Genomic DNA, 25,290 nt, shown 5'->3' with positions numbered 1-25,290 from the left:
GAAAGAGATAATCTGTGAATTCAATGCTTTTACCTTTTTCTAGTTAGGAATAGTATAAGTTAAATATTATGGATGTGCTTGATTATAATATAGTACAGGGATTCTCAATTTATATTACTTAAGAATTATGAGAGTGGTGGGTGGGGTTGCCAACAATACAAATTTCCAGGCCCCATCCCCCTAAACTGTTAAATTTTAAAGAACGCTGTAGTGCCATAGAATTCTATGAGAATCACTGGTATTGTGTATCTGACATTCAGCTTGTACAAAATATTTAATTACCAGAAGATGCATTTTAGCATGGCAGTCCTATTTTTAAAGCACTTCCATAGCCTTCTAAAACTTAAATCAATTGAAGAGATTTTGCCTCTTAAAAATATTATTAGGTAATTTTCTGCGTATTAGTACAAATCTTGCCACCTATGTTTATAATCACGCTCTGCAGGCTCATTTACTGTGGTAGTCAGTCTCAAACCCCTTGGAGCATAAATTCTTATTAGCATTATATGCTATGGAATTTATAGACAGCTTCTTACCATGATCTGTCCCTTCGAGCCTTTTGATTTTTCTATTTGAAGAATCACAATGGTTCCAAATGAGGATCTCTCACACCACTTCAAATATATGGCAACCTAACCACCATTAAAACACCCGTATAATATACAAGCCTGAAAGAATCAGCCCTAATTTGGGTAGATTGAAACGACTGTCAAAAGTCCTAATTCAGCGGTGTATTTCGAACTTGAAATCATGGTTTCTGCCTCCTACTGCGTAAATCTTTATGTTGGAAAGAAACCCTTACGGATTTTTAATTGATGCTCTCTCCTTTCACAGATGAGGAAATAGGCTCAAAAACCCCACAAATTATTGGTCCAAGTTCACGCCCAATATTAGTGACCAAGTCAGACAAAAACCCATCGGTTCCAATGTAATGGCCAATCCAGCTGCATCTGTTACCACTGTTTTGTTTTTTTTTTTCCGATTTCTCAACTGCACCCCTATTTGCCCTGCTCTTTTTGGATAAAGTTGTTTTGTTCACGGTCCTTCCTCTCCCCTTTTTGCTTTTACGCCATCGGGTAGTAAAACCTCGCACAACCTGTTAATGAATAGCACTGGGAGTCCACATCTACCGCGGCGACTTTCACGGGCCTTTTTCTTTGGCCGAAAATTTCTCTGAAAGGCTCTTAATCCTACATTCCGCAGGGGGAGGGCGGGGAGCAGAGCGGTCACCGCGAGCTGACAAGTCCCTACATGTCCACGCGCGCGCCCGAGACGCAGCCTGCGGGCCCGAAAAGGAAACCAAGGAAGGGTATGCTAGGGCGAGAGGCAAGGGAAGGGGCGGGAGAAGAACACCGCGGTGGGAAATCCCTGTGCACCGGCTCTGCCAACTCCTGGCAAAGCCGAGCAGAGCCGAGCGTGAATAAATCTCATTAAGTGGCCGCGCGCACACACTGCAGCAGCGCGCAAGAAGAGGGGGCGCGGCGGCTCTCGCCGCACGTTCGAGAGGGAGCGTCAGGGCGGCCCTTTTATAGGCCGGAGCCCGCGCTCGCGCGCCCCCGCCCCTCGCGCCGCCCTCAGGCCACGCGCGGAGCCGCCGCGTTACCTGAGAAGGGCCGGCTGCGTCCGCCTGGCCCCGCCCGTTCCGCCGCCCGCCCGCCCGCCCTCCCGCGAGGCCGCGGCGGCACGAGATCTGCGCCTCGCCTCCCTCCTCCCGCGGGCGGGTTTTCTTACCTTGTAAAAAGCCGTCTCCGCGGCGGCCCCCGCCTCCTCTGCAGGATGCGAAATGGCGGTCGGCAAGGCGAGCGCGAGCACCGCAGCTCCGGCTGGTCCCGCTTAGCCTCCGAAACGGCCCTGAACACGGGTGCCCGCCTCCTGCAAGCCCCTCCAAACCCATCCGTGGCATCGGCGCTCCGCCGCCCCCTCCGCTGCCCCTGACCCAGGTGGCCGTGCCCAGCGGCCGAGTCATCGATCCCCGGCGCGGGCGCCGGCCCAGCCTTCCGCCAGCCTCCTCCCCCGCCGCGTGCCCGGGGGCGGGAAAGAAAACACCCGGCCCCGCCTGGGTGTCCCGCTCGGGCGCGCGCCCCGCTCCCTCCCTTTCCCGCCGCGTCCCCTCCCCCAACTACTCGCAGCCCTCCCTTCGCCACACACAAGCCCGGCCTCCCCTCCCCCAGTGGTTGCGTCCGTGACATCATCATCATGGCAACAAGAGCTGCAGCCTGGGACCGAGGAGCCCGTGTGATTCCCGGCGGTGGCGGCAGCACCAGCACCGACGAAAGCGCGACGGCGTCTCTCCTGTTGCCCCTCGCCGGGTGCTCCTGAGGAGGCGGCGGCAGCAGTGCCAACCCCGCCCGCCGCCGCCGCGGCTCGCGGTGTGTGTGTGTGTGTGTGAGGGGAGGGGGCCGCGCCGAGGAGGGGAGGGGGCGCCGCCGCCGCCGTTGCTGTGGGGCTGCCGCTGCGGAAGGAGCCGCCGCCGCCGCTGCTGCCGCTGCCAGGTCGCTAGTGAAGAGGAGGCGGTGGCGGCGGCGGCGAACATGTTCTCAGTGCGGATAGTGACTGCCGACTACTACATGGCCAGCCCGCTGCAGGGGCTGGATATCTGCCAATCCCCCGTCACCCAGGCCCCTGTCAAGAAGGTGCCGGTGGTGCGAGTCTTCGGAGCGACCCCGGCAGGTAAGCGGGCGCGGGGCGGGAGCGGGAGCCGGGGCGCCGGGGTGCCGTCCCCGGCGCGCGCACGCTGCCGGCGCTGTCGGCGGCCGGCCGCCGCGTCTGCCCTCCCTCCGCCCGGCTCGCCTTTCCTCCCGCGCGTGACAAGCGGCGCAGAAACGGGGGTCTGCGGGGAGGCGGCGGGCGCCGAGTGTTTACACTGCGTGCGGCGGCCGGGAGCTGGCTCTGCGCTCCGGGGCGCGGGGTAGGGGCGCCGCGAGCTCCGCTCTGGCCCCGCAGGAGGGGCCAGGTGACCGCGCCATGTCTGGGGGGGACGGGTTCGCCGGGTCCCGCTCTCAGGTCGGCCGCCGGTGGGACCGCGGACATCCCCTGCGTCTCCGAAGTGCCCCTTTCTGGAAATGGCTCGGGGAGGAGAGGGGAAGTGTCAGCTCTGTTGTCAGTCGCTCCTCCTCGCCGCTTCTCAGCAGCGCTCTCCTCTGCCCCTTCCGGAGAGGCGGTGGGCTGAAGCGTGGCGCCTGGGGCCAGAGAATCGTTCTCACTGAAGTGACCATGTGGTTCTGCTGGGAGCGCAGGTCGTGACTCCTTCGAGTTTGTAGCCCCAGAGTCTGGGGACAGGGCAGCATCCTCAGGTGCGGTGCTCTCAGGGAAATGTGCATCCGTGGAAGGAGGAAATGCGTGTTTATGTTGCCCAACGTAGAACACCCCACTTAATAGCGTGAATTTCTTGCGGACTACAGCTCAACTCAGCAACACAAGCATTAAAAGATGCCCCTTTGCTGGGTTGTCGGGTTGCATTTGTATACAGATAATATATTTAAAACGAACTATTTAGAAGAACGAGCCAGATGGGGAGACGGCAGTGACAAGCTACCTTCTCAGAAGCTTTTGGGGGTTTATGATAATGTAAATAGGATAGTGGCCAAATTTACGAGATGTTTTGAGTTGTTTTACGTTTCTACGTGCTTTGAACTGCCTACGTGAAATAACGGAGCTGCCTCCTAGAAAGGGATGCTCTTGCCTCTAGCTGTGTATTGCCCTATGGGATTTTAGACAGCGTTTCCCACTTGATGCTCCTTGCCCTAATCACCATTCATCTTATTACTAGTCAATTTCTGTGGACTACCGAGATAATAGCACTACTTTCCCAAACACAAGCGCTCATTCGAAGCAGTTATCTTTTAATGTGAATTCTCTTTGTTAAAAATTTCAGTGTCGTCAGTGAGATTTGGTAGAGTATTCCTTTTTAAAATAGTGGGAAAGATTTTGATGATATGGACCTTGTAAGATGGGGAATTTGAGTGCTGTTAACAATTCGTTGAACGTGTAACACTTGAAACTTTGGAGGCTGGAAATTAAAGGCAATGAAGTGTTCTGAAGGATAGATTTTTCTGACCTTTTAAGTATAGCGGTGCTGTCTTTGTTTCTAACTGGAATTTCAGTGTAATAATCTGTTTGTTCTCACTTCAGGTGCAGAGAAAGGAAAAGATAGTGACGTTGATATGGCTCTGTTCAGTAGATTTCCAGATTATAAAGCGATATGCTCATAGGATATACTGTGGCATTTTTGAGTATTAAAGTTTGTATGGTTTGGTTTACTTTTCTACACACAGTTTTTTTTCCTCTACACAAGTCGTTAACTATGTATCGCTGAGTGATTTTCAAGCTTTGTTTCATAGGAAACTTTTGTTTGTGGAAATAAATGAATTGCACTGTGAACTAGTAGTAATTCTACTACCTGAGAAAATATTCTTTAAAAAATAAAGAATATGATGGACTTTTGTGTTTCTCAGTTTAAAAAAATAGACGTATGAACTATGATTAGAAACATTACTTCTTCCTTCTTGGACATCTTACAATAGATTACCAGCCCCGCCTTTAAAAAAAAAAAACCCCAAACTTTTTTTTTATATGCCTTGAAATGTATAATATAAATGAATATAAAAGTAAGACTTTTTGTGTATACATTGAAAGATAAACTTGGTACAGTGAAACCCAAACTTCAGGTTGTTAAGGATTATCAAATTGAGTTTGCTATAAATATAATTCACAGTTTCAAACATAAAAGTTTTTATGTTTCTTCAACAGGTGAAAAAATTGGAAGTCACTGGTATACATTTAGAGTTTACAGCTTTCAGAAATCAAGTCAGCATTTTTAGCACTTCAGAAACTCAGTAAAATTAGCGTTAATTAAATATAAACAGAAACTGTCCAATAATCTGCTTGTGAATTCTCTCCTCAAAGAAAACTAGTCCAGTCCACCCAGTAAAATAAAACTTGAAAATAGTTAATATAAAAGAGAGATCAATTTGGCTTCATAAAAGTCTGAATGCTAGAATTTTTAATGAAGACAGCTTTATTGTTTGAAAGTATAATTTATATTTATATATTTACTAATTAGTAAAATAAATAAATGAAAAATTGTAACATGATAAACCTATGTTACATAAAGTACTATAAATTTAATTTTAGAAGTCCTTAATTTTTTACCTTGGTTTGCAGAAAAGATGTTTTTAAACGGAGTTTGCTTTATGAATGAGGTCCTGAAAAATAGTAGCAGAAGAAATTTTCTCCCAAATAAAGTGGCCATATCAGATTTATATTATAAATTCTGAATAGGTTTATTACATTTTTACCAGTTCAGTTTTTCTGTTATAGCATGAAAAGTATTTTTCTGCTGTAGAAAACAGTCCAGTTGACTTCTGATGGTCCTATGTTTTAAGAGCATATCTTGAGTAATTTAACAAATAAATGGTGTGTTAGGTTTAAAAGCTCTCATATCTTAAGTTGGTGAAATTTGAAAAGGCATTAAAAAAGTGGCGTATTCAAATTTGAATGGTAAATCCTGACTGATTTAATCCCTTGCTGACTGAGGATATTGATTTCTGAGAGATTCACTTAAATTTTCTTTGTGCGAGTGATAGAATTATTTAAAAAAAACAAAAGCCGCTTCTGCTTTTCTTTCGCTCATCTTTAAAATATCTTGAACATTGTTTTGATATAGCAATGTGTTGAGCAGTATAACAACATTTTGGTAACTTGTTTTGATGAAGGGAAGCAAGGTTATAAATAACTAAAGTACGGGACAGTGTTTTTTCTCACTTAGATTGGATATGGGTGTGACTGCTGTGGGAATTCACTTTAAATAAAATCCTAAGACTTCATTGTGAGGACCTGACTCAGGTGGACCTGGGAAGCTGTCCAGTGTCCACATCCCAACTCTTGCTTAGTTGCTTGATGTGACTCACTTCATGTTGAGCTTAGACAGCTCTCTCAGTCTTCTCAGCACAGGGTTCAACAGAATTATTCTTTCGAAAAGCTTCCCTGCTGAGACGCAGAGTAGGAATGAATAGAAGAGTGTGAGTGAGATGTTCACAAAGCAAGTAATTAAACAAAGTAGGCCAAACAGACTATAGAGGGAGCTGCTTGTCTTTCAGATTACTGTAAGGAACTCTGCCAATCCCCGCTCTGAGTCTTCCTCCAGCTAGTGAAAATTTTAGTAGACTGTTCTAGATGCTGACTGTGAAACATGAAATCAAGTTTTTCACATGAGAGACAATTCTGAAATGCTGTATAAATTTATGTAGTTGCTTAATAACTTCATTTTTTTAAATAAATTGGTGGGTTATTAAATGTTTGAGATGAGTACAGTTTTGAAAACTAGCATTTATCAAATACTCAGGTTACAAATAATTTCTCTAATAAAAATCTTGTTTGTTCATAGCCCCTTTCTTGCTAAACCACTTAAAAATATTTTAAGATCACATAATACCTATTTGATATAATTAGTAGATTTTTGAGGAACACTACTGAGATTTAGTGATTTACCACAAACAAAACTAGTCACTTTATTTAGTAGGTATTTGAAGCCCTGAGTAGCAAATTTTATTAGTTTTCTGTATTGTGTTTGATTTAAAATCACAATCAGGAAATCAGAGGCGTAAGCAGTAGCTCTCTTAGAGTCTTTGGACACAGTAGAATCTGGTAATACGTGATTCAGTTCATTCAGTGAACGCTTAATGAGAACGTACTATGTGTATTGAGAGACTTTGTTAGGTACCATCAGTATGAACACCTTCTACCCTCCAGAAGCTCACAGTGTAGTAGGGACGATAGACATGTAAGTCGAACAAAGCTTGATTGGAGTATAATAGAAATGGGTATAAGACAAAGTGAAAACTCAAAGAAGGACACGTTCAGTGAGCACCTAGCAGGCAGACAGGGGAGTGAGTCAGGGAAGGCTTCATGAAGGAAGTATGGATTAAGTCATTTTAAAGGAATTTTAAAATTTAAAAATTCTGATAGAGGAACAGATACAAGGTAATTCACAAATGAAGAGAAAACTGCTCTTGGCAGGGCAGCTTGGCAATGCATATCAGAATCCTTGAAATGTTCTTTTTTGACCCCATAATTCTAGTTTTAGGGATTTTAATCTATGAATATAAATCTTTTGGCAAAATCTGAATTATCTTTTGAACCCATCTACTTCTTGTCATTATCCATCACCACCTTAGTCTAACGTACTGGCATTTTTGGATGCGTTTACAGTAGCCTCCTAATCTTGGCCTACCCCAGTCCACTCTGTTCCCTTCTACTCTGTTTTCTACACTGTAATCAGAGGGATCTTTTCAAAATGCAAACCTGATTATATCACCTACTACTTGAGATGCTTCAGTAGCTTTCCCTTGCATTTAGGATAAGGACAAAGCTACATGTCTTATGTGGTGGCGTCTACATATCTTACAAGGTCTTGCATAGTCTGGCCCCTACCTTTCTATCCAGTCATGGCTTGAGCCATGTTCTTCTTGCCTTGCTCTTTGTGTTCCAGCCATATTGGCCTTATTTCAGTCCCTTATTCTTGCCATGCTCCCTCCCACAATGAGGCCTTTGTACCTGCTGTTCCCTCTGCCTAGAATGTTTTTCCTTTTCCTTCACCTAAACTCCAATTTATCTTTCCTCAGGGAAGCCTTCCCTATCATAGACTCTCAAAGTTCCATAAACTCTGCTTCATAACACCTGCTATAGTTGTAATTTTATATATGTTGGAGATCCATGTCTGTTTTTCCCGATAACCTCCATAAATGCTGGTAATGTGTTCATTTTTGCTCACCATTGTGGAGTCAGTGCTTACTACAGTGCTTGAAACTCAAGCATTTGTTGCAAGAATTATTCAGTAGATGATAGTCGTCACAGAGAACAACCCCAGATATCCAACAGTGGGGAATTGGTTGCATAAATTGGGCATATTCATATAGTAGAATTTGTCATTAAAATTATGTTTTAGGAGAATATAAAATAATATGGATAAATGCTGTCAATATAGTATGTGAAAAAAATCAGTTTATGAATAGTTATTTATTAAGAATGCAGAAAGGAATTACCAAAATGTAAAGGTTGGTTATCTCTGGGAGGTGTTTTTTGTATTTTTCAGATTTTCTACAGAGAACTGTATTGATTTTATAATTAAAAACTATTCATGTACCAAATTAAGGAAAAATTGGCTTTCTAGATATGGTTCAGAAATACTGTAAAAAAGATTTGGGGTTCATATTGAGCTCCAAAATAAGTCAACCAAAATGCATGATTGCATGTTAATAGTGTTGAACTTGATTATATAAATTCAATTTAGGAACTGCAAAATGATTTTTATATTGAAGCAAGCCAGTAATTTCTGGTTTTATTATACCAATTTATATGTAAACTGATTTTAATATTAAAATGCTTTGACAAGTAGCGTGGTTTTGGCACATGACAGCAATGAAACAGAGCAAAGGCCAGAAACTGACTCAAATATGTATAAGAACTTAGTATATGGTAATGGATGCTACCTTTACCTATCAGTAGGGAAAAGAAGAATTATTTAATAAACAGTGTTGAGACAGCCAGTTAGTCATCTGGAAAAATAAAAAGTTGGCTTCCAGCTGACTCAAAGATTTAAATGTAAAAACAAAAAATGAAGGATAATTGGGGCCAGCCCCGTGGCCAAGTGGTTAAGTTTGCACACTCTGCTTCAGTGGCCCAGGGTTCACCAGTTGGGATCCTGGGCACAGACCTACACACTGCTCATCAAGCAATGCTGTGGTGGCATCTCACATAGAAGAAGTAGAATGACTTGCAACTAGGAGATACAACTATGTCCTGGGGCTTTGGGGAGAAAAAAAAAAAGGAAGATTGGCAACAGATGTTAGTTCAGGGCCAATCTTCCTCACCAAAAAAAAACCTTAAAAAAGTAGGATAATTATTTTTAATATAAATCTAGGAATGGCAAAGACCTTTCAAAGCATCAAACAACTGAAGCCAGATTGCTGAATTTTACAACATGAAAATAAAATTCCGTTTAGAGAAGAAAATCATAAAGTTAAAAGAGAAACAGACTAGTAAATCTTATTTGTACGTTTTTCTCAAAGGACTAATTTTCTCTTAATATGCAAAGAGCTCCCAGAAAATAATCCAGTAGAAAAAATGAGCAAAGAGAATTCATATGAAAAGATGTGCAACTTTATTTATAATGAAGATGTAAATTAAAGCTACAACAAACCATTTATCACCTATCAAATTAGGAAAGATTGATTACATAGTGTAACTTGGGGAGAATGAGAGAAAGGGGAAATGGGCATTCTCATACATTGCTGGTGGGAATATAAAGTGTTCATTTTCTATGGAAAGCGATTTGGAAATCATTTTCAAAATTAAAAATGCACATATATTTTGATCTAGCAATTTCATTCAAGGATTTTATCTTCTAAAAGATTTTATGTATGTTTCAAATGAACATGTAAGAATATTTGTGGCAGTATTTGTCATTGCAAAAGATTGGAAACAACCTAAACATAAGCTAGTAGGGAAGTGGATAAGTAAATTATGGCATCATCTATTCAATGGAACATTAGGCAGACCTTAAAAATAATGAGGGAACACTGTGTGTACTGCTATGGTGCATGTCTGAGATCTATTAAGAGGAAAAAAGCAAGATGCAGGACTCCATGTATAGTATGCTGCCATCTGTGGTTTAAAATATGTGTGTATGTATCTGAAAGGCTATGAGAGTTTGATAACGATGGTTCCCTCCAGTAAGGGGAACTGGTGGCCTAGAGGACAAAGGTGGGAGACTAAATTTTTTTTAATACAGTTTGGTAATTTTTGAGTATTATTTTTTTACCATGTGCATGTAATATCTATTCAGAGTTGATTTTTTAAAGTTGTGCTTACAGGAATTGGTAAGGAAGAACGAAAATAAAAGTCCATAGTAATTGTAAACAGTTGTCAAATGGTTACTGCAATACTGTTTATTTTAGTTTTTGCTAGAGGTCTTCCCATTCAGAGCCTCCAGTTGATGTTATGTGGCTCACTAACACAGGGAGAGTGGCTTTAGTGGAGTGAGGTCTGAAGGAAGGCTGTGGGGTTCCTGTAAGCGGATAGCATGATGAGCAACAACCAGCGGTTACTGCTGCTTTTGATGTTTGAAGGAGGTGCTTTACTATTTGGAATCTGCTCCAGCCAGCTACAGAGTGTGTGGCTGCCTCTCGTGGAGAAGGGGGATGATGGAGCTGCTATTGGAGTTTGTAGTATTCCACGTGCCTGAGGAGCATGTCACCCAGAGCACGGGGCAGCCCACTGAAGATGAGAGGACAGGGTAGCAGGGATGTTGTCTTTTGGAGCCCCAGTCTAGGCCTGAATTTCTGTATTCGCCTGTGTGGGATCCTCCTAGCCATGTGCATCTAATGTGCCATTTAGCTTGCTGCAAGGTGACTGCCTAAATAGTGCATGTATGTTCTGCAAAAATAAAGCATCATTGTTATTTTGAAATATTGTTCCTGATGTGGAAAAAGTTGGATTTGAGATTCATTCATATTATTACAAACTTCATTTAAATTTTAATTTTTCATCTATAATTATATAAAGAAAATGTGATAAATTTTTTTCACCAAGCACCATGTCGATGCCTCCAAATGCCCTCCTGTTGGCCAGTGTGCTGAGCAAATATTATTTACAATGTGAAAAAGGTTGGGAAACACTGTTCTGGTCAAATCCTCTCATTTTATATAAAGAAAACTGCAATCTAGGTATATAAGCTCAGGGATTTGTCCAGCGTCCTATAGTTTTGGGTCTGGGGCTTGGTCTGAAAACTGGGGGTCTTGACTCTCAGTTCTCACTGCCTCCCACTGGTACTCCAAACCTGAGGGAAAATTGGAAGAAGGCATTGATGAAAGATGAATATACAGAACCTTAGAAGAATTATTAAAAGAACTGCATGTACACAGTTTAGAAATCTTTGAGGGCCTCCTGTGTCCAATAGTGCTTAGAATCTTCCTGTAGAATAGGTTGTAGTAGGATTTGTTTTGAGATGATTGTACCTATCTCCTTTAAAAAAAAGAAGAATAAATAAAGGTTAGACTATAGCAAGAGGAATTTAGGATGGATGTAAACAAAAATTGGTACTAGAATTGTATGTGTACAGTTTTTCAAAGAAAAGGGAAATGTATCAGGAGACGTTTCAAGTTCCTGTGCTGTAGTGAAATTTTCTCTCACCTGGCTTTTGATTGGATTAGAATTTGTTCAATTAAAAATAACATGAGTGAAAAAGTAGGTTGGAGTTAAACAGGCTTCAAAGAATGTTGCCATTAGCCCTAGATATTTCAAAGAAATACTTAGAAACTTTTTTAGGTAAGGGATATGGTATGGTGTATGTCATTTTGATACCTGGCTGCCATTCTGACACCACAGTGATACTAAATAAAAGAGGAAATAATGGGAGTTCAGGTACAGTAAACTTTGGGTAAAATTGTGTTAACTTACGGTTTCCAGGTAAGATACAGCTAAGGCGGGAATAGGTGTTTTAGGCAATTTAAAGGAAGCTCCACTGTCCAAACATAAAGTGGATGCGTTTTTGAGACAAACACTAGTTACAGTAAAAGTAAAACCCTCTTAATGACAGTCTATTTAACCTTTTGGTGTGTGGAGATTTTTGGGGGATTTTTCTTGGTCATTCTTTTCAAGTTTTCCAGATGATCTTTTGTGTTTCTTCTAGTTCTCTGTAGATTTTTAAATATTTCATTTTTTTTAAATGAAAAATATTTTGTTGCTTAATTAGTATTGGCAAACTGGACTGTTTTCTGCAGCAGAAATTGAGTATATGCCTAGCAGAGTAAATTCTGAGAAAAAAGGGGAGTAATTGCCATTGGAAAACTTAGGGGTTTTTTGGGTCCAATTCTGTTTTCTTTTTTAGATGATAGTTGTGGGAATTACTAAGAATTTGAGGTCAATTTTCTTGGGGGCAGTTATTTAATTTTCTTTGGGTTGAGAGAACATTTACTATATAAACGATTCAAATAATAAAGGAAAGCGTGTTACCTCAAAAATGCTTGTGTAATATATAATAGTATAACAAGAGTTTTCTATTTTTCTTCCATTTATTACAATTTCCAAGGAAGTATAACAAGAATTAAAAGAAATATCTTATTTTGTATATATATTTACACTTCAAAGTAATTTATATATTAAATTAGGTTTTGTTTGAGATGGTGAAACGAAAGAGTTTGTAAGTAAGAATACATGTTGATATGTGAAAAAATGTGAAATTAAAACATGTTGGCATACTCCTAGTTTCTCAGAACAAGAAAATGACTAATCTAAATTTCATTTCAGAATAAAAACCAAGACAAGCCACATAAAAGCAACCTAAAAATTAAACTGTCATCATATTATTTGTTTTAAAACTATGGAATAATATATCTGAGGAAGATTTCTCTCAAAATTGTTTTTCTCAATTTCAAGTAAGTAATTTATTTTGGTTAATATATTGGGGATGAGGGGGGTGGGGGTGAGCCTTGGCATTGAAATTGATAAATCCTACTCATCCTTGAAGTAACAACTCAAATAGCAATCTCTTTAAAGCCAGCTGTGACCCTTTGCCCATTTCCAAAAGATCATCTCTTTGGTTTCCCATAGTCCTGGCCCCCTTTCACATTGCTGATAAAGGACTGACACTGGGTGTTGTGTTTGTCTGTGGGTGTAATAGTCACATGGTGCTACCCTCCTATGCCTTCCCCTCCCTCCCCCCCCATACCCTTCACACTGCTTTCTGCTGCTGAGAGACCCTGGGCAAGTTATTTTACTTCTATGAGCTTTAATTTCCTCCTCTGTAAAATGAGTTTTAATAATTTCCACCTCATTGGATTATTATGGTTAAATACAAATGTCTTGCTTATATAGTAACATAAATGTTACTTTCCTTGCCCTTCTGACTCCACAGTCTGCCACATTACTTCATGAATGCTAAGTACTCTTTAAAATATTTGAATTGAGTTCAAATGAAAATTCCATTTTTGTAGGATTTATTTGTTCCTCACAATAGTATAAATACCTGCACATTGTGGTATAAGGCTGTTTATAGTCGGTCCCTGACTCATGTCTACAGGCTAGGTAATTACCTGTTTAAGAACACATTTTAAAAAATTGACTTTTTTTATAAGTACCCCACTCAGGCCTGAGTTTTCTTCTTTAACTGTTGATGTGTGTGTATATATATGTAGACAGGCCTGATCTTTCCTTGAAAAAGGGCAGTGTTAAGTCATCGATCAAGGAGTAACTACAGTTTTCCAGTGCTGCGGATTAGGTTAAGTGTATTTCTTGTGAAAGCTTCATTTTCCAAAGCCATCAGTAGTGCCTTCTTTTTTTAAAATGATGGTAGAACGTGTTGAAAGTATGTGCACCAGAGATCACAATAAAGATGATGGTAGGATTTACTGCTCTCTTCTTGTTTTTGCCTTTTGTGAAGTTGTAACACACACAAAAATTGAAACCTTTGGTTTTTAAACTTATTTGAGATTGTGGAATGTGGACCAAATGAATTCATTATTGCCAGGAGTTTTGATGCTCTTCACCATATTTTTCCTACATATATTCCCAGGTTTTGTTTTGTTTTATTTTGGTTTTTAGTAACATTGTCTTTTAATTTTTTTCATGAAGTCATTAGAAAAATTTTCAAATTAATTTTGATGATTCATACCTTGGTTGATGATGCTTAGTGATTTTAAAATAGAAGCCAGGTTAGTCAAAAGACCTTAATTTGATATCGTTTACTAACAGGTGATAGACCGTTTATTGAGCCCTTGCTTTGTACCCTGTTCTGAGTGATTTAATCTTCACAACAATGGTATAAAATAGGTATTATTATCTCCATTTTACAGTTGAGGAAATAAGGCATGGAGAGGTCAATTAACTTTTGCCTGAAGTTATTCAGCATATGTTTATCTCTTAGCATGTGAAGATTAAAATGAAGGAACATGTGTTAGGCCATTACCTGCCTAAACAGAGAAAGCAAAATATGAGATGTATGCTTCCTGACACTTCCAGAATTTGAGATTAGCCGTTATTGAGGTGTGGCAGTGACCGTGAATATATTCTTATTCACTATTTTTTTGTGATAGTATACCTTGGTACTCTTTACTGACCCATTTGTTTCTGAGTAATATTAATGTCTCCTCTCAAATTCATCTTCCCATTTGGACTGAATTGTTTTGTTTCATGTGTATGTTTATAAGGTGATAGGACTTTACTATCAATCTGATATAAAATATTTTTATAAGTTTAGTTTAATTAAACAAGTAGTATATGAATGTATTCTTATGAAATTTAAAAAACAGAAACAAGTAAAGCAAAAATTTTCCTTGTCCACCAATCCTGTTCCCCTCCCAACTTGCATCAGTTTTTTTGTTTTTCTTTTTGCTGAGGAAGATTCACCTAAGCTAATGTCCGTTGCCAGTCTTCCTCTTTTTGTATGTGAGCGGCTGCCACAGCATGGCCACTAACAGATGATTGGTGTAGATTTGTGCCAGGAACTGAACCCGGGCAGCTGAAGTTGAGCATGCCGAGCTTAACCATTAGGCCGCCGGGGCTGGCCTCCACCTGTATTAGTCTTTGCCTAACAAACCTCCCCAAAACTTAATGATGATGTGAAACAGTAGCCATTTCTTAGCCCAAGATTCTGGGCTGGGCTCAGTTGCAGTTCTGCTTTTGCTTCTGGCTGGGCTTGCTTCTGGGGCTGCAATCAGCTGATAAGTTGTCAGCTAGAAGCTGATTGGTCTAGGATGTCTTCACTCATATGTCTGGATTCTGGGGCTGGCTGTTGGCTGGGGTGGTGGAGGGCCTTGTGTCTCTAGCTGACTAGCCTTCACCTGGGGGCACTAGTAGCGGTTACAGGAACAGCAAGTGAAGGCAAGCCCCATATATTTTCTGTTTTCCCATGAACCAAAGCAAATCATGTGGCCAACCCCAGAGTCAGTGTGGGGAGGGGTTTCCTAAGAGTGTGTGACTCATGAGTGGGCCATTACTGCAACAGTCTACTATACCACTCTTGCTGGCTGCCTCATTTTTCTGGAAACATTTGCCAGAGTGATGATGCCCTGATCTTAAAAAAGTGTACTGTTTATGTAAGCAGTGTATTCAACAATTCAGATAAATTTAGTTAATTCCTTGTTCTTGTTTTATTCCATTCTCATCATCCCTTAGCATCATTCCTGGTCCCATTCACACAACAAATATTTATTGAGCACCTACTAAGAGCACAATGAGGTATCATGGGATGAGCAGCAGATGGAGCCAGAGTGCTGTGTTCATCATCCAGGTTTCTTAAACTTGCCCACCTATCTGCTTCATTATGTGAACAAAATTCTATAAAAGCTGACAATTATAACAATTTTTTGAAAATCACCAACAGCCCATACTGGGCTGAATATGTCTTGTGTTCTACAATTTTTAAATGTCCTACGAGGATTTCGTTGAGTGAGAAAAACTGTGATACAGAGGTTGTTTCGATCTGTACTCCCACCAGCAATATGAGACTTTTTTCATGTCTTCACCAAGATTGTGTTCTCAAATGTTTTGATCTTTGCCAATTTGACAGGTAAAAACATGGATCTCAGTGTAGTTTTAAATTGTATTTCTTTTATTTTGAGTGATATCAAGTGCCTTTCTATATGCTTGAGAGCCATTTGTATTTCCTTCTCCGTGTACTACTTGTTTGTCTTTAATTTTTTTTTTAACCTACTTTCCTGTTGAAAGTCTTGGTCTTTTGCTTATTAATTCCAAGGAGCTCTTCATATATTAGGAATTGGTTTCCCTCTGAGGTGAATTGCGAATATTTTTCTCAGTTTGTTTATCCTTATGGTAAATACCTTTTATTTAATTTTCTTTCATCTTTATAAAGAACTTTTATATCTTAAGTGAGGCTTTTAGATCATGTTTAGTTGAAGTTAGGTTTAAATATTAGGCACACGAATGGAACAAAAAGATCCCAACTTTATCACATCTTATTTAGAGAACTTACCTTTTAAAACTCTGTGACTTAAAATGAACAGTTTCAAAAGGATCCTATCTTTGATTTACTTTTTTCTCTTCTAGGTTTGGTTCTGTCATGAGACCACTCCTTTTGACAGACCAATCCAAGAAGTAGGATCATCCTTTGGAGAGCTGTTTTTAGATAGACTGTTGTAGCATAGATGGAAAATACTTTGTTTCACTTAGGATCCATCGTTAATAATGTTGCTTTGATTCTCATCTACTTCAGTTTGTGTGTGTGTGTGAGTAATGTGTACAACACATATATAGTTGTAGTGGTTCAGGCAATGCTCTAACTCATATATAACCCTTTACCTATGCAGCTAGCCTTTATTATTTATTAGGGTGGCTAGATCAGGCAAGCATTTACCCAGTGGGCCCCGTAGAAGAAAGACAGACAGTGACTTTTTTAAGAAAGCAATAATGCCACCCACTACCCAAATAATATCCTGCATTTTTAATAAGATAGAGGGGAGCTAGGAAAGGGGAGCAGAGGCATCTGCTCCTGTGTATTATCTGACATTATGAAATACTTTGACTTCTTCCCTGGACTTCTATATGAAAAGGGAATTAGAAAACTGAGAGGCTGGACAGATGAGTATGTTTTGAGTCATTTAGTAGAGTTTTCAAAAGTTTTTAAAGTAGGTAGACCCTTTCTTCATATGTAATTTTGCCAGCAGCATCAAAAAAGCAAAAATAAACAGAAATCTTAAAATGATTTATCGTGGGGAATGGTTGAAAACCAATTTTTGCCGTGCTTTATGTAGTTTTTATTTTTTAAAGTTATTGAGGTGTTCTTTAGCGTCTATTATATCATCAGTATCTTTATAAATGTTTCATTGATAATTAAAGTTTTCTGTTTATTTATACCAAATTGTTGACTTACTATCATTTCCTTGATTAATCCTTTTTAAAAAATTAACATTTCTGATGTTGACATCTCACAATGTGTACATTTAATACACATAAATACATAAATTTTCCCTCCTGGACAGCTGATATTAAATTGATGGGACATCTTATAATAGATGAGTTTCTAAAGAAAATATGACACTTTGTAATTTGTTTTCATCCTCTATATACTTATTTTTATATCTCATCTGTCATGAAATGGGCTTGTTTCCCACTTCCATTTTGTTCTTCACTTTTTCTTTACATCTCTAAAGTTTCATAACTGATATGTCTTTTATAGCAGTGCTTTTCAGACTATTCGTGGTGGAGCATCAATATTTTTTCTGATACTTTAAAATATATTAAAAGTGGGGTCTGGCCCTGTGGCATAATGGTTAAGTTCAGTATGTTCTGCTTCAGCAACCCAGGTTTGCAGGTTCAGATCTCTGGTGCAGACCTACACCACTCATCAACCATGCTTTGGTGGTGACCCCCATATAAGAAGTCGAGGAGGGGCTGGCCCCATGGCCGAGTGGTTAAGTTCGCGTGCTCCACTGCAGGCGGCCCAGTGTTTCATTGGTTCGAATCCTGGGTGCGGACATGGGACTGCTCATCAAACCACTCTGAGGCAGCGTCCCACATGCCACAACTAGATGGACCCACAACAAAGAATTACAACTATGTACTGGGGGGCTTTGGGGAGAAAAAGGGAAAAAATAATAAAATCTTTAAAAAAAAAAAGTGGAGGAACATTGGCACAGATGTTAGCTTAGGGGTAATCTTTCTCAGCAAAAAAAAAAAAAAGTCAGTTACTGGAAAAGTGAAATGAAAAAGAAAAACCAACAAGCAGAATACAAGCTTCCTTTTTTTATTATTATATTAAACAGGTATAGAATTCCCCTTTTAGATTATCTAAATGCTTACTTTCAAGTTTTATACTTGTCTTGTTGCAGACCTATAACGAACAGCTATAGACCTAGACAGTATTTGAGTTGCACTGTAGATATCTTTTTATCAATCTAAAGAGACCCTTTATTTCTTTTTCTTCTTGAATCCTACTTCTTGTCCCATGTCAAAATTGTTATTCCTGTTTCCTTTTAGTTTGACTATTTCCTCAATAATCATTCATTGCCTGTCACCGTTTTTAATCCTTTTTATGTCACTTCATTTTTTTAACCCCATCTGAGTATCTTTCTAATAGGGAGATTTTAAACAATAAAAGTTTGTTATAATTGATGTGTTTGATTTTTACTCCTTTAATTTTACACTTTTTAATAATTTTATTTTATGCTTTCCTTTGGTTTTTGTTTTGTACGGCATAGACCTTGTTTTATGTATTTTATTTTTTTAAAAGCATAGATACAGAAATCATTTTTAAAAGCATCTGTACAGAAATGTAGTTGTAATTATAACATTCAAAAACAAAAAGTATTATTTTCTTTTCTATAACACAAGGAATTTAGCTTATTTTAGCTTTTTAATGCTCTCAGCTCCCCAAGTTAATCTTTAACTTATAAATGTTGAATGTTTTAAACTGTATATCATCTCTTTCAAAAAGTTTTAGCTTATGTGTTCAGTTTCGGTAGAGCAGTTTCACCTGTACATATTAATTTGGTATGGAGTACCACCACTAATCTCTTTATATGACACTTTGATATCCTTTCTTGAGTTCCAATTTTTATTCTCTTTTTAGGTTGCCTCAAATTTGTTTTCAGGTACTATTTTTCAGGAGATATACTTGGGGGTTACTTTTCTGAACCCTGGAATATCTGAAAATGGCTTTTTTGTTCCTGAATGTTTTAATGACAGCATGGCTCAGTATGGTTTTCGTGTGTCCCAGCTTTTTCCTTTAAAATTCTCTGAACATTATTCTGGTGTCTTTTAATTTTGACTGAGACGGGAAAATCCTTTTGATGTGGAGAAGTGGGTGCTTTTTATTTGGGGTTAGCTGTTCTGTTATACCTTTGGTTATTGTTTCTATACCATATGTTATGCTGTTTCTTTTTGAAAGAAATACCCATTATTTATGGATTGGATCACATTTCTTTTTTATACTTGTCCTCCGTCTTAATTTTTAACTTCTTCCTTTCGCATTCTTGGGGAACATTTTTGTTTTCATCTTCTGTGTTACTGATATGTCTTTCTGCAGTATTGACTTTGTTCTTTCTCATCTCGAAAGTGGATTTTAATTTTGTTCTTTATATTCTTTCCTTTTTCCTTATCTCTTAGGGTTCCATCTGTATCTTAGTCTGCATATGTTTCTTGTGTGTTTATTCCTTCCTAGTGTTCTTAACTGATCATCTTTCCTTATGAAAAGATGTTTCACAGAAACTTAATTTTGTTGTATCTTACTGAAGACATACAGAAAATACTTTCTACATTTCGTCTGTTTCCCAATGTAAATTATCACAGATTCTTCTCTTTGGCGTTTTGAGAAGATATGTTATGTATGCTGTTGAATATTTATATAGGTCCCATACTTAGCGGTCTGTGAACAAGAAGCTGTTTATCCAGCACTGGTGTTTTGCCAGTAGGCAGAGTATGGAGAGTCCACTTAGTTGTCGTCATTTTCCACTTATAAGCTGATAGAATCAGCCTCCCAGATAGACAGAACTAATAATTGTGGACAACGCTTAGATGAAAACTTTCATCTAGTATGCCTCTACTGGATTGAGGTTTAAGAGTTTTCCCCTGTTCTCACCGCACAGTCTCTGTGTCTTGTGAGAACAAACTTATTCCTGATAGCCTGAGGCAGTATGTTTTTTGGGGGCTTTTTTGTTTGTATTTAACCAGAGCATTACATGAAAGTCTCCAGGTTGTAAAGGCCCTTTGGGCTTTTTGATGATTTAATCAGTCACACAAGCTAATTCAACATCCAGGATGGAGAGGGCTTTGCCCCATCAGTTATGTTGATATTGGGAATTGTCTTTTTAGAATAGATGAAAAACGAGAGGTATTCAGTGAGAGAATACAACCTTAGACATCTCAGAAAGTTTTTAGTAGGCATCTGGTTTCTTTTGGAGCAGACTGTTTCTCCAAGATGGAAAATAGGGTTGTATATCTTTTTTTTTTTTCTTTTGAGGAAGATTAGCCCTGAGCTAACTACTGCCAGTCCTCCTCTTTTTGCTGAGGAAGCCTGGCCCTGAGCTAACATCCGTGCCCATCTTCCTCTATTTTATACGTGGGACACCTACCACAGCATGGCTTTTGCCAAGCAGTGCCACGTCCACACCTGGGATCCGAACCGGTGAACCCCGGGCCGCTGAGAAGTGGAAGGTGCACACTTAACCGCTGCACCACCGGGCCAGCCCCAGGGTTGTATATCTTAAATATTTTAGTGAAAAATTGGGAGAAGGGTTATTCTGTATTTCATTGATTCTAAAAAGTGTGTTTCCCCCCATTTCTATATCTCAGTAATGGGGATGTGTTTTACAATCAGTGGTGCACCGTATATAATTAGCAGCATTTGTTGTTTCTTGGCAGTGCAAAAATTAATGATGTCTTAGAATCATTGGCATCTTAGATTCATTGAAATATATTAATAGATGTTTAGCTCAGTGCCATTCTAAACTGAATCTCCCTATTTGTTGTGAGTAAAGAGTTAATAATAGCTTTTCTTTTCTCTGGACAACTGTGGCCTTGGGTTAACTTCCTAGTTTTATTCACTTGGAAACCTGATAAAGATAGAATGTCAGCGCTGTGTAACCTAACACTATTGCTTTTTGTAAAAGTGACTTGTGGTTAGTAAATTACATATGAACTAGGAGGGCTGTGAATGAACTGTAAATACCCGTGATAGACTACAGCTTTGGGCTTCACTGGGTGTGATAACTCTTGTAATTGAGCAAGTCAGTTGTGAGGTTCAGGAAGCTGTGTCCATGGGACTGGAGATAGTGGTTGCTATTTGGTAGTTCTAAGATAGCCTAGCTACTATACCGATCCTCTTACACTTGACCTGCCCTGGGGGTGGGGAGTAGGGGTCGGGGTGGAGAAAGAATAGTCCCTAAATTACTGTGCAGATTTCTGCTGAAGAGTAACTACTTGACACTGTCTTCTTGGCATGTTGTTTCATGTTTTATATTCTGCTAACTATGAGCAATGTCTTGTATGGCCTGTTTGGGTCATGTGAGTCTCAGTATCTAATTGGGCCTAACAGAACATGTTGCACTTGTATTTCATGATTTTATTTTATTTTGGGTTTTTTTTTTTTTGAGGAAGATTAGCCCTGAGCTAACATCTGCTGCCAATCTTCCTCTTTTTGCTGAGGAAGACTGGCCCTGAGCTAACATCCTTGCCCATCTTCCTCTACTTTATACATGGGACACTACCACAGCATGGCTTTATTGCCAAATGGTGCCATGTCCACAGCCGGGATCCGAACCGGCGAACCCCGGGCCGCCGAGAAGTGCAATGTGCACACTTAATCGCTGCGCCACTGGGCCAGCCCTGGGGGGTTTGTTTTTAATATTTGCTGAGTGAATCTGTATTTATTACTTATTCTTCATAAGAATTTTAAAATATGAAATTAAAATAAGTATGATAATATCTATAATATGTATAAAGAATATACAACAAATACCTGTCCACTACCCAGTATAAGAAATGGAACATTACAAATATCTTTGAAGTCCCTGATTGCCTCCTCCTCTCCTATCTAATATTGGTTAATCATTTCCTTGCTTTTCTTTATAGTTTTATCTCACCTGTGTATATCCCTAAACATATATATTGTTTAGTTTTATCTTTTTGGAGCTACTTATTTTTGAGTTCTGTGATTTTTTTCCCCATTATGTTTTGGGGAATCATCCGTGTTGACTTATATAGCTGTCATTCATTCATTTTCACTGCTGTATAGTGTTGCGTTATATGACTACCACGATTTTATTTATTCATTCTCCTATTTGTGAACATTTGAGTCGTTTCCTGTTTTTTATCCTCAATTATAAACAGTGCTCTTATGAAAACCATTGTACATGCCTTCCAGTGCAGTGTGTAAGAGTTTATCCCAGTTCTACCAGGGCTGGAATTGCTGGTTAGGGTGTGCACATCTCTGCTTTATTAGGTAATGCCAAATTATTTTCCAAAGTGCTTCTATCAAGACTCCCACCACCAGTGTAGGAAAGTTTCTGATGCTCCACATCTTCACCAACATTTAGAATTGTCAGACTTGTTAAGTTTTAAATTAAGTCTTATAGGTGTAAATGATATCATTGTGAGTTTGTGTATTTTCTTTTACTAGTAAGCTTGATGTTTCCACATGTTTATCATCTGCTTGTTCTATCAAATAGGAGTACTGAAGTTGTGGATTTGTCTATTTCTCTTTCAGTTCTGTCAGCTTTTGTTTTCATGTAGTTTGAAGTTTTGTTAGGCCCATACATATTTAGGATTATTTTGTCTTCCTGATGAAATGGCCTCTTTATCCCTGTTCCGAAGTTGTCTGTGTGTGTTACTAATGTAGCCCCTTCAGCTTTCTTTTGGTTAGTGTTTACATGGTATATCATGTCAAGAATTGTGAAGGGTCTTAGATTTTACCTTTTTGAACGCTAACAAGTTAACTTGCACAAAATCCCTTAGATGCTGGCAATAGACATGAGATTCCTGAATCTCCACTTTATAGCTTATTAATAAGGAGAAATTGGGGAGATGGTTGTAGGCCAAGTACTGCTAAGTAGGTTCAAAGATAGCCACCCCAACAGAGACCCATGGAGAATTGTCTCCCAACATATCTTTTTTTCATCCTTTTACTTTCACCCCATTTATGTTTTCATATTTAAAATGGATTTCTTGTAGATAGCATATGGTTAGGCTTGTTTGTTTATCTAGTCTGACAATCTGTCTTTTAATTGGTGTGTTTAGATTGTGTACATTTAATGTAAGTAGTAATATGGTTGGACTAAAATCTACCACTATGGTAGCTGTTTTCTATTATTCTGTCAGTTCTTTGCTGCTTTTTTCCTCTTTTGGATTACTTGGATGTTTTAACATTTCATTTCTCTCCACTATTTGCTCATTTATTATACCTCTTCTTGAAATTATTTTAGTGACAGCCCTAAGGTTTATAGTATACATTTGTAACTAATCACAGTCTTCCGTCATATAATAGTACTTATCTTCATATGTACTATAACGCCTTTCAATTTTATACTCCCAGTCCTTCCTGCTCATCCTTTGTGCTTTTGTTGTCATACATTTTACTTTTATATATGCTATCAACACAAAATATATTGCTACTATTTTTTGCTTGAGGCAGTTATATTTTAGAGCAATTACAAATAAGAAATAAATGAAGTTTCATGTTTACTTTCATTTATGTCATTTCTAGTGTTGGGTGATTTCTTTGTGTGGATCCAAGTTTCTGTCTGATGTCATATATCATTTGCCTGAAGAACTTCCTTTAACATTTATTGTAGAGCAAGTCTGGTGGTAATGAATTATCTCAGTTTTTGTTTTTCTGAAAGAGACTTTATTTTTCCTTGATTTTTATAACGTATTTTTACTGAATATAGAATTGTGGATTGCCTTTTTTTTCTTTCAGCACTTAAAAGATGTCACTGTCGTGGTCTGTCTTGCATAGTTTTGCTATAATTCTTATCTTTGATTCTCTGTATGTAAAGTGTCTTTTTCTTTTTTTCACAGTCTTTAAGATTTTTTTCTGTCTTTGGATGTGCCTTTGGATATGATGTGTCTTTACCTTTGCAATATGATGTGTCTGTTTTCTTTTGTATGCTGTTCTTTCAATTCCTTCATTTTGTGATTTGGTGCTTTAATTAGGAAAATTCTCAGCCATTGTCTCTTCATATATTTCTTTTGACCTGTTCTGTGTTCTGTTTTTGTGATTTCAGTTATATATATGCTAGACCATAAATATTGTCTCATAGCTCTTGTATGATTTGTTCTGGGTGTTTTCTTTTTTTCCCCCCACTCTTTTATTCTATATGATGAGATTTATCTTTTAGGGAGATGTCCTTAATGATAAGGGTTGTTGTTGCTATTCCTGAAGTATTGATATTTCAGAAGGTGAAGCTGTGGTATGGAAGCATATATACTTTTTGGCACGTCCGGAGATCTTTCAGATTATTAGTACAATGTAAGTTTATAATAATTTTTGTCCAACTAAAAACAATCTGATTAGATTCGGGAACCATGAGAAATGGCCCAGGATTGTGGCTGTTGTTGTGAAGATAGAGTATAATGTAATAATTCTAATGACTTATGAACTAAGGTGTGTTTTTAGTTTTATATGTCAAAAACATTTTCTTATTTTCCTATGTATGTTAATTACTTGAAATTCATTAGATTTTCATTCTGAATTATGCTTCACTTATTATAGTATTACATATTTAATTTGGAATAAAAAATTAATATTACGGTATCAAGTAGCTAGACCCAGATATGTTTATTTTATTCTCCTAGAAGTATGTAGAATTAAATAGACATGAGGTACAATACAAGTAAGAAATCAGCATTAGTGTTTTGTTTTGTTTTTGTAGCCTGTTAATTGAGAAAATGGTTTGGAAGTGTAAGTGGTATGCCTTTTAAATGAAAGACTTTTTTATGCATAGAAGATTTAAGACCACTAAAAATTAGTAAACCACTTAGTACAAATAAAGCAAATTTAAAATTTGGAAGTTTCAAGTGTGGAAAAAGTTTTTGAGTAGATTCAGATGCTTTGAATTATCAAAAGTGATAAATGAGACTTATCTAGTTACTTTTTTAAATTACACGAGAGATGAATAAAAAGGAATGTTATCTAAAAAGGAAAGCAAGATTATACTTCTAATTTTTTTTCATTTACATCCATTGAGGTGTGTCAGATTTACTAAAAAAAAAGAATCTGATTCAAGTGTCTAAAAGTTTAATCATAAAACATCCTTACATTTGAAGTCTAAGCTTAATATTGTGGAATGGCTATCAGTATCGGAAAAAAAGTAGTTTGAAGGGAACTGGTTCATCGTGAGCATTTTTATGTGATCTCAGCTTTACCTAGTAAGATTCCTTGGCATGATACATTACACTTTTTCACAGAGAGGAAAAGTATTTTGTTTGACCCTGTTTCAGTAGCTAGCAGATTTTGAAATGGGGATATCTCCAAGTTGATATTGGAGAATAGCCACATAAAAGGACAGGGAGCCAAATGCATAAAGCATTTGCTTTTTTGGCAGAAAGCCTCAGTATATACAGATACTTTTTAAAATTGAAGTAAACCTGATCATGGGCAGTTTCTTGTTTAGAGTGTTAAATTCCCGCTCCAGCCCCAGTGTATGCTCTAGAACAGAGGATCAAGCTTCTGTCGACAACTGTGACTCTTTATGGCTCTGCTTTCGCAGTTGTAGAACTGCAAGAGGGAATTGTTTTTCCTCTGATGAAAAGAAAGACTCTAAGTTACTTAAACACAATTGG

At 38.6% G+C, this 25,290-nt stretch overlaps 1 protein-coding gene across 4 annotated transcripts in view; it reads left to right on the top strand.

The window, feature by feature from the left end:
* The first annotated feature begins 1,755 nt into the window (after positions 1-1,755).
* The window catches only part of REV3L (REV3 like, DNA directed polymerase zeta catalytic subunit), a 178,603-nt gene continuing 155,068 nt past the window's right edge, over positions 1,756-25,290 (top strand). For 2 of the 4 annotated variants that reach the window (XM_070559290.1, XM_070559288.1), the window contains exons 1-2: positions 1,756-2,670; positions 12,307-12,434. Coding sequence is in view for 2 of the 4 variants with exons in the window: in XM_070559287.1 (XP_070415388.1) it covers positions 2,532-2,670 (139 nt within the window). In the remaining 2 variants the exon portion in view is untranslated. The remainder of the gene's footprint in view (positions 2,671-12,306; positions 12,435-25,290) is intronic. The other 2 variants (XM_070559287.1, XM_070559286.1) reach the window with 1 other exon arrangement.

The sequence above is a fragment of the Equus przewalskii genome, chromosome 9 (assembly GCF_037783145.1).
Source record: "Equus przewalskii isolate Varuska chromosome 9, EquPr2, whole genome shotgun sequence".
NCBI lineage: Eukaryota > Metazoa > Chordata > Mammalia > Perissodactyla > Equidae > Equus > Equus przewalskii.
This window is presented reverse-complemented; position numbering and strand designations above follow the sequence as displayed.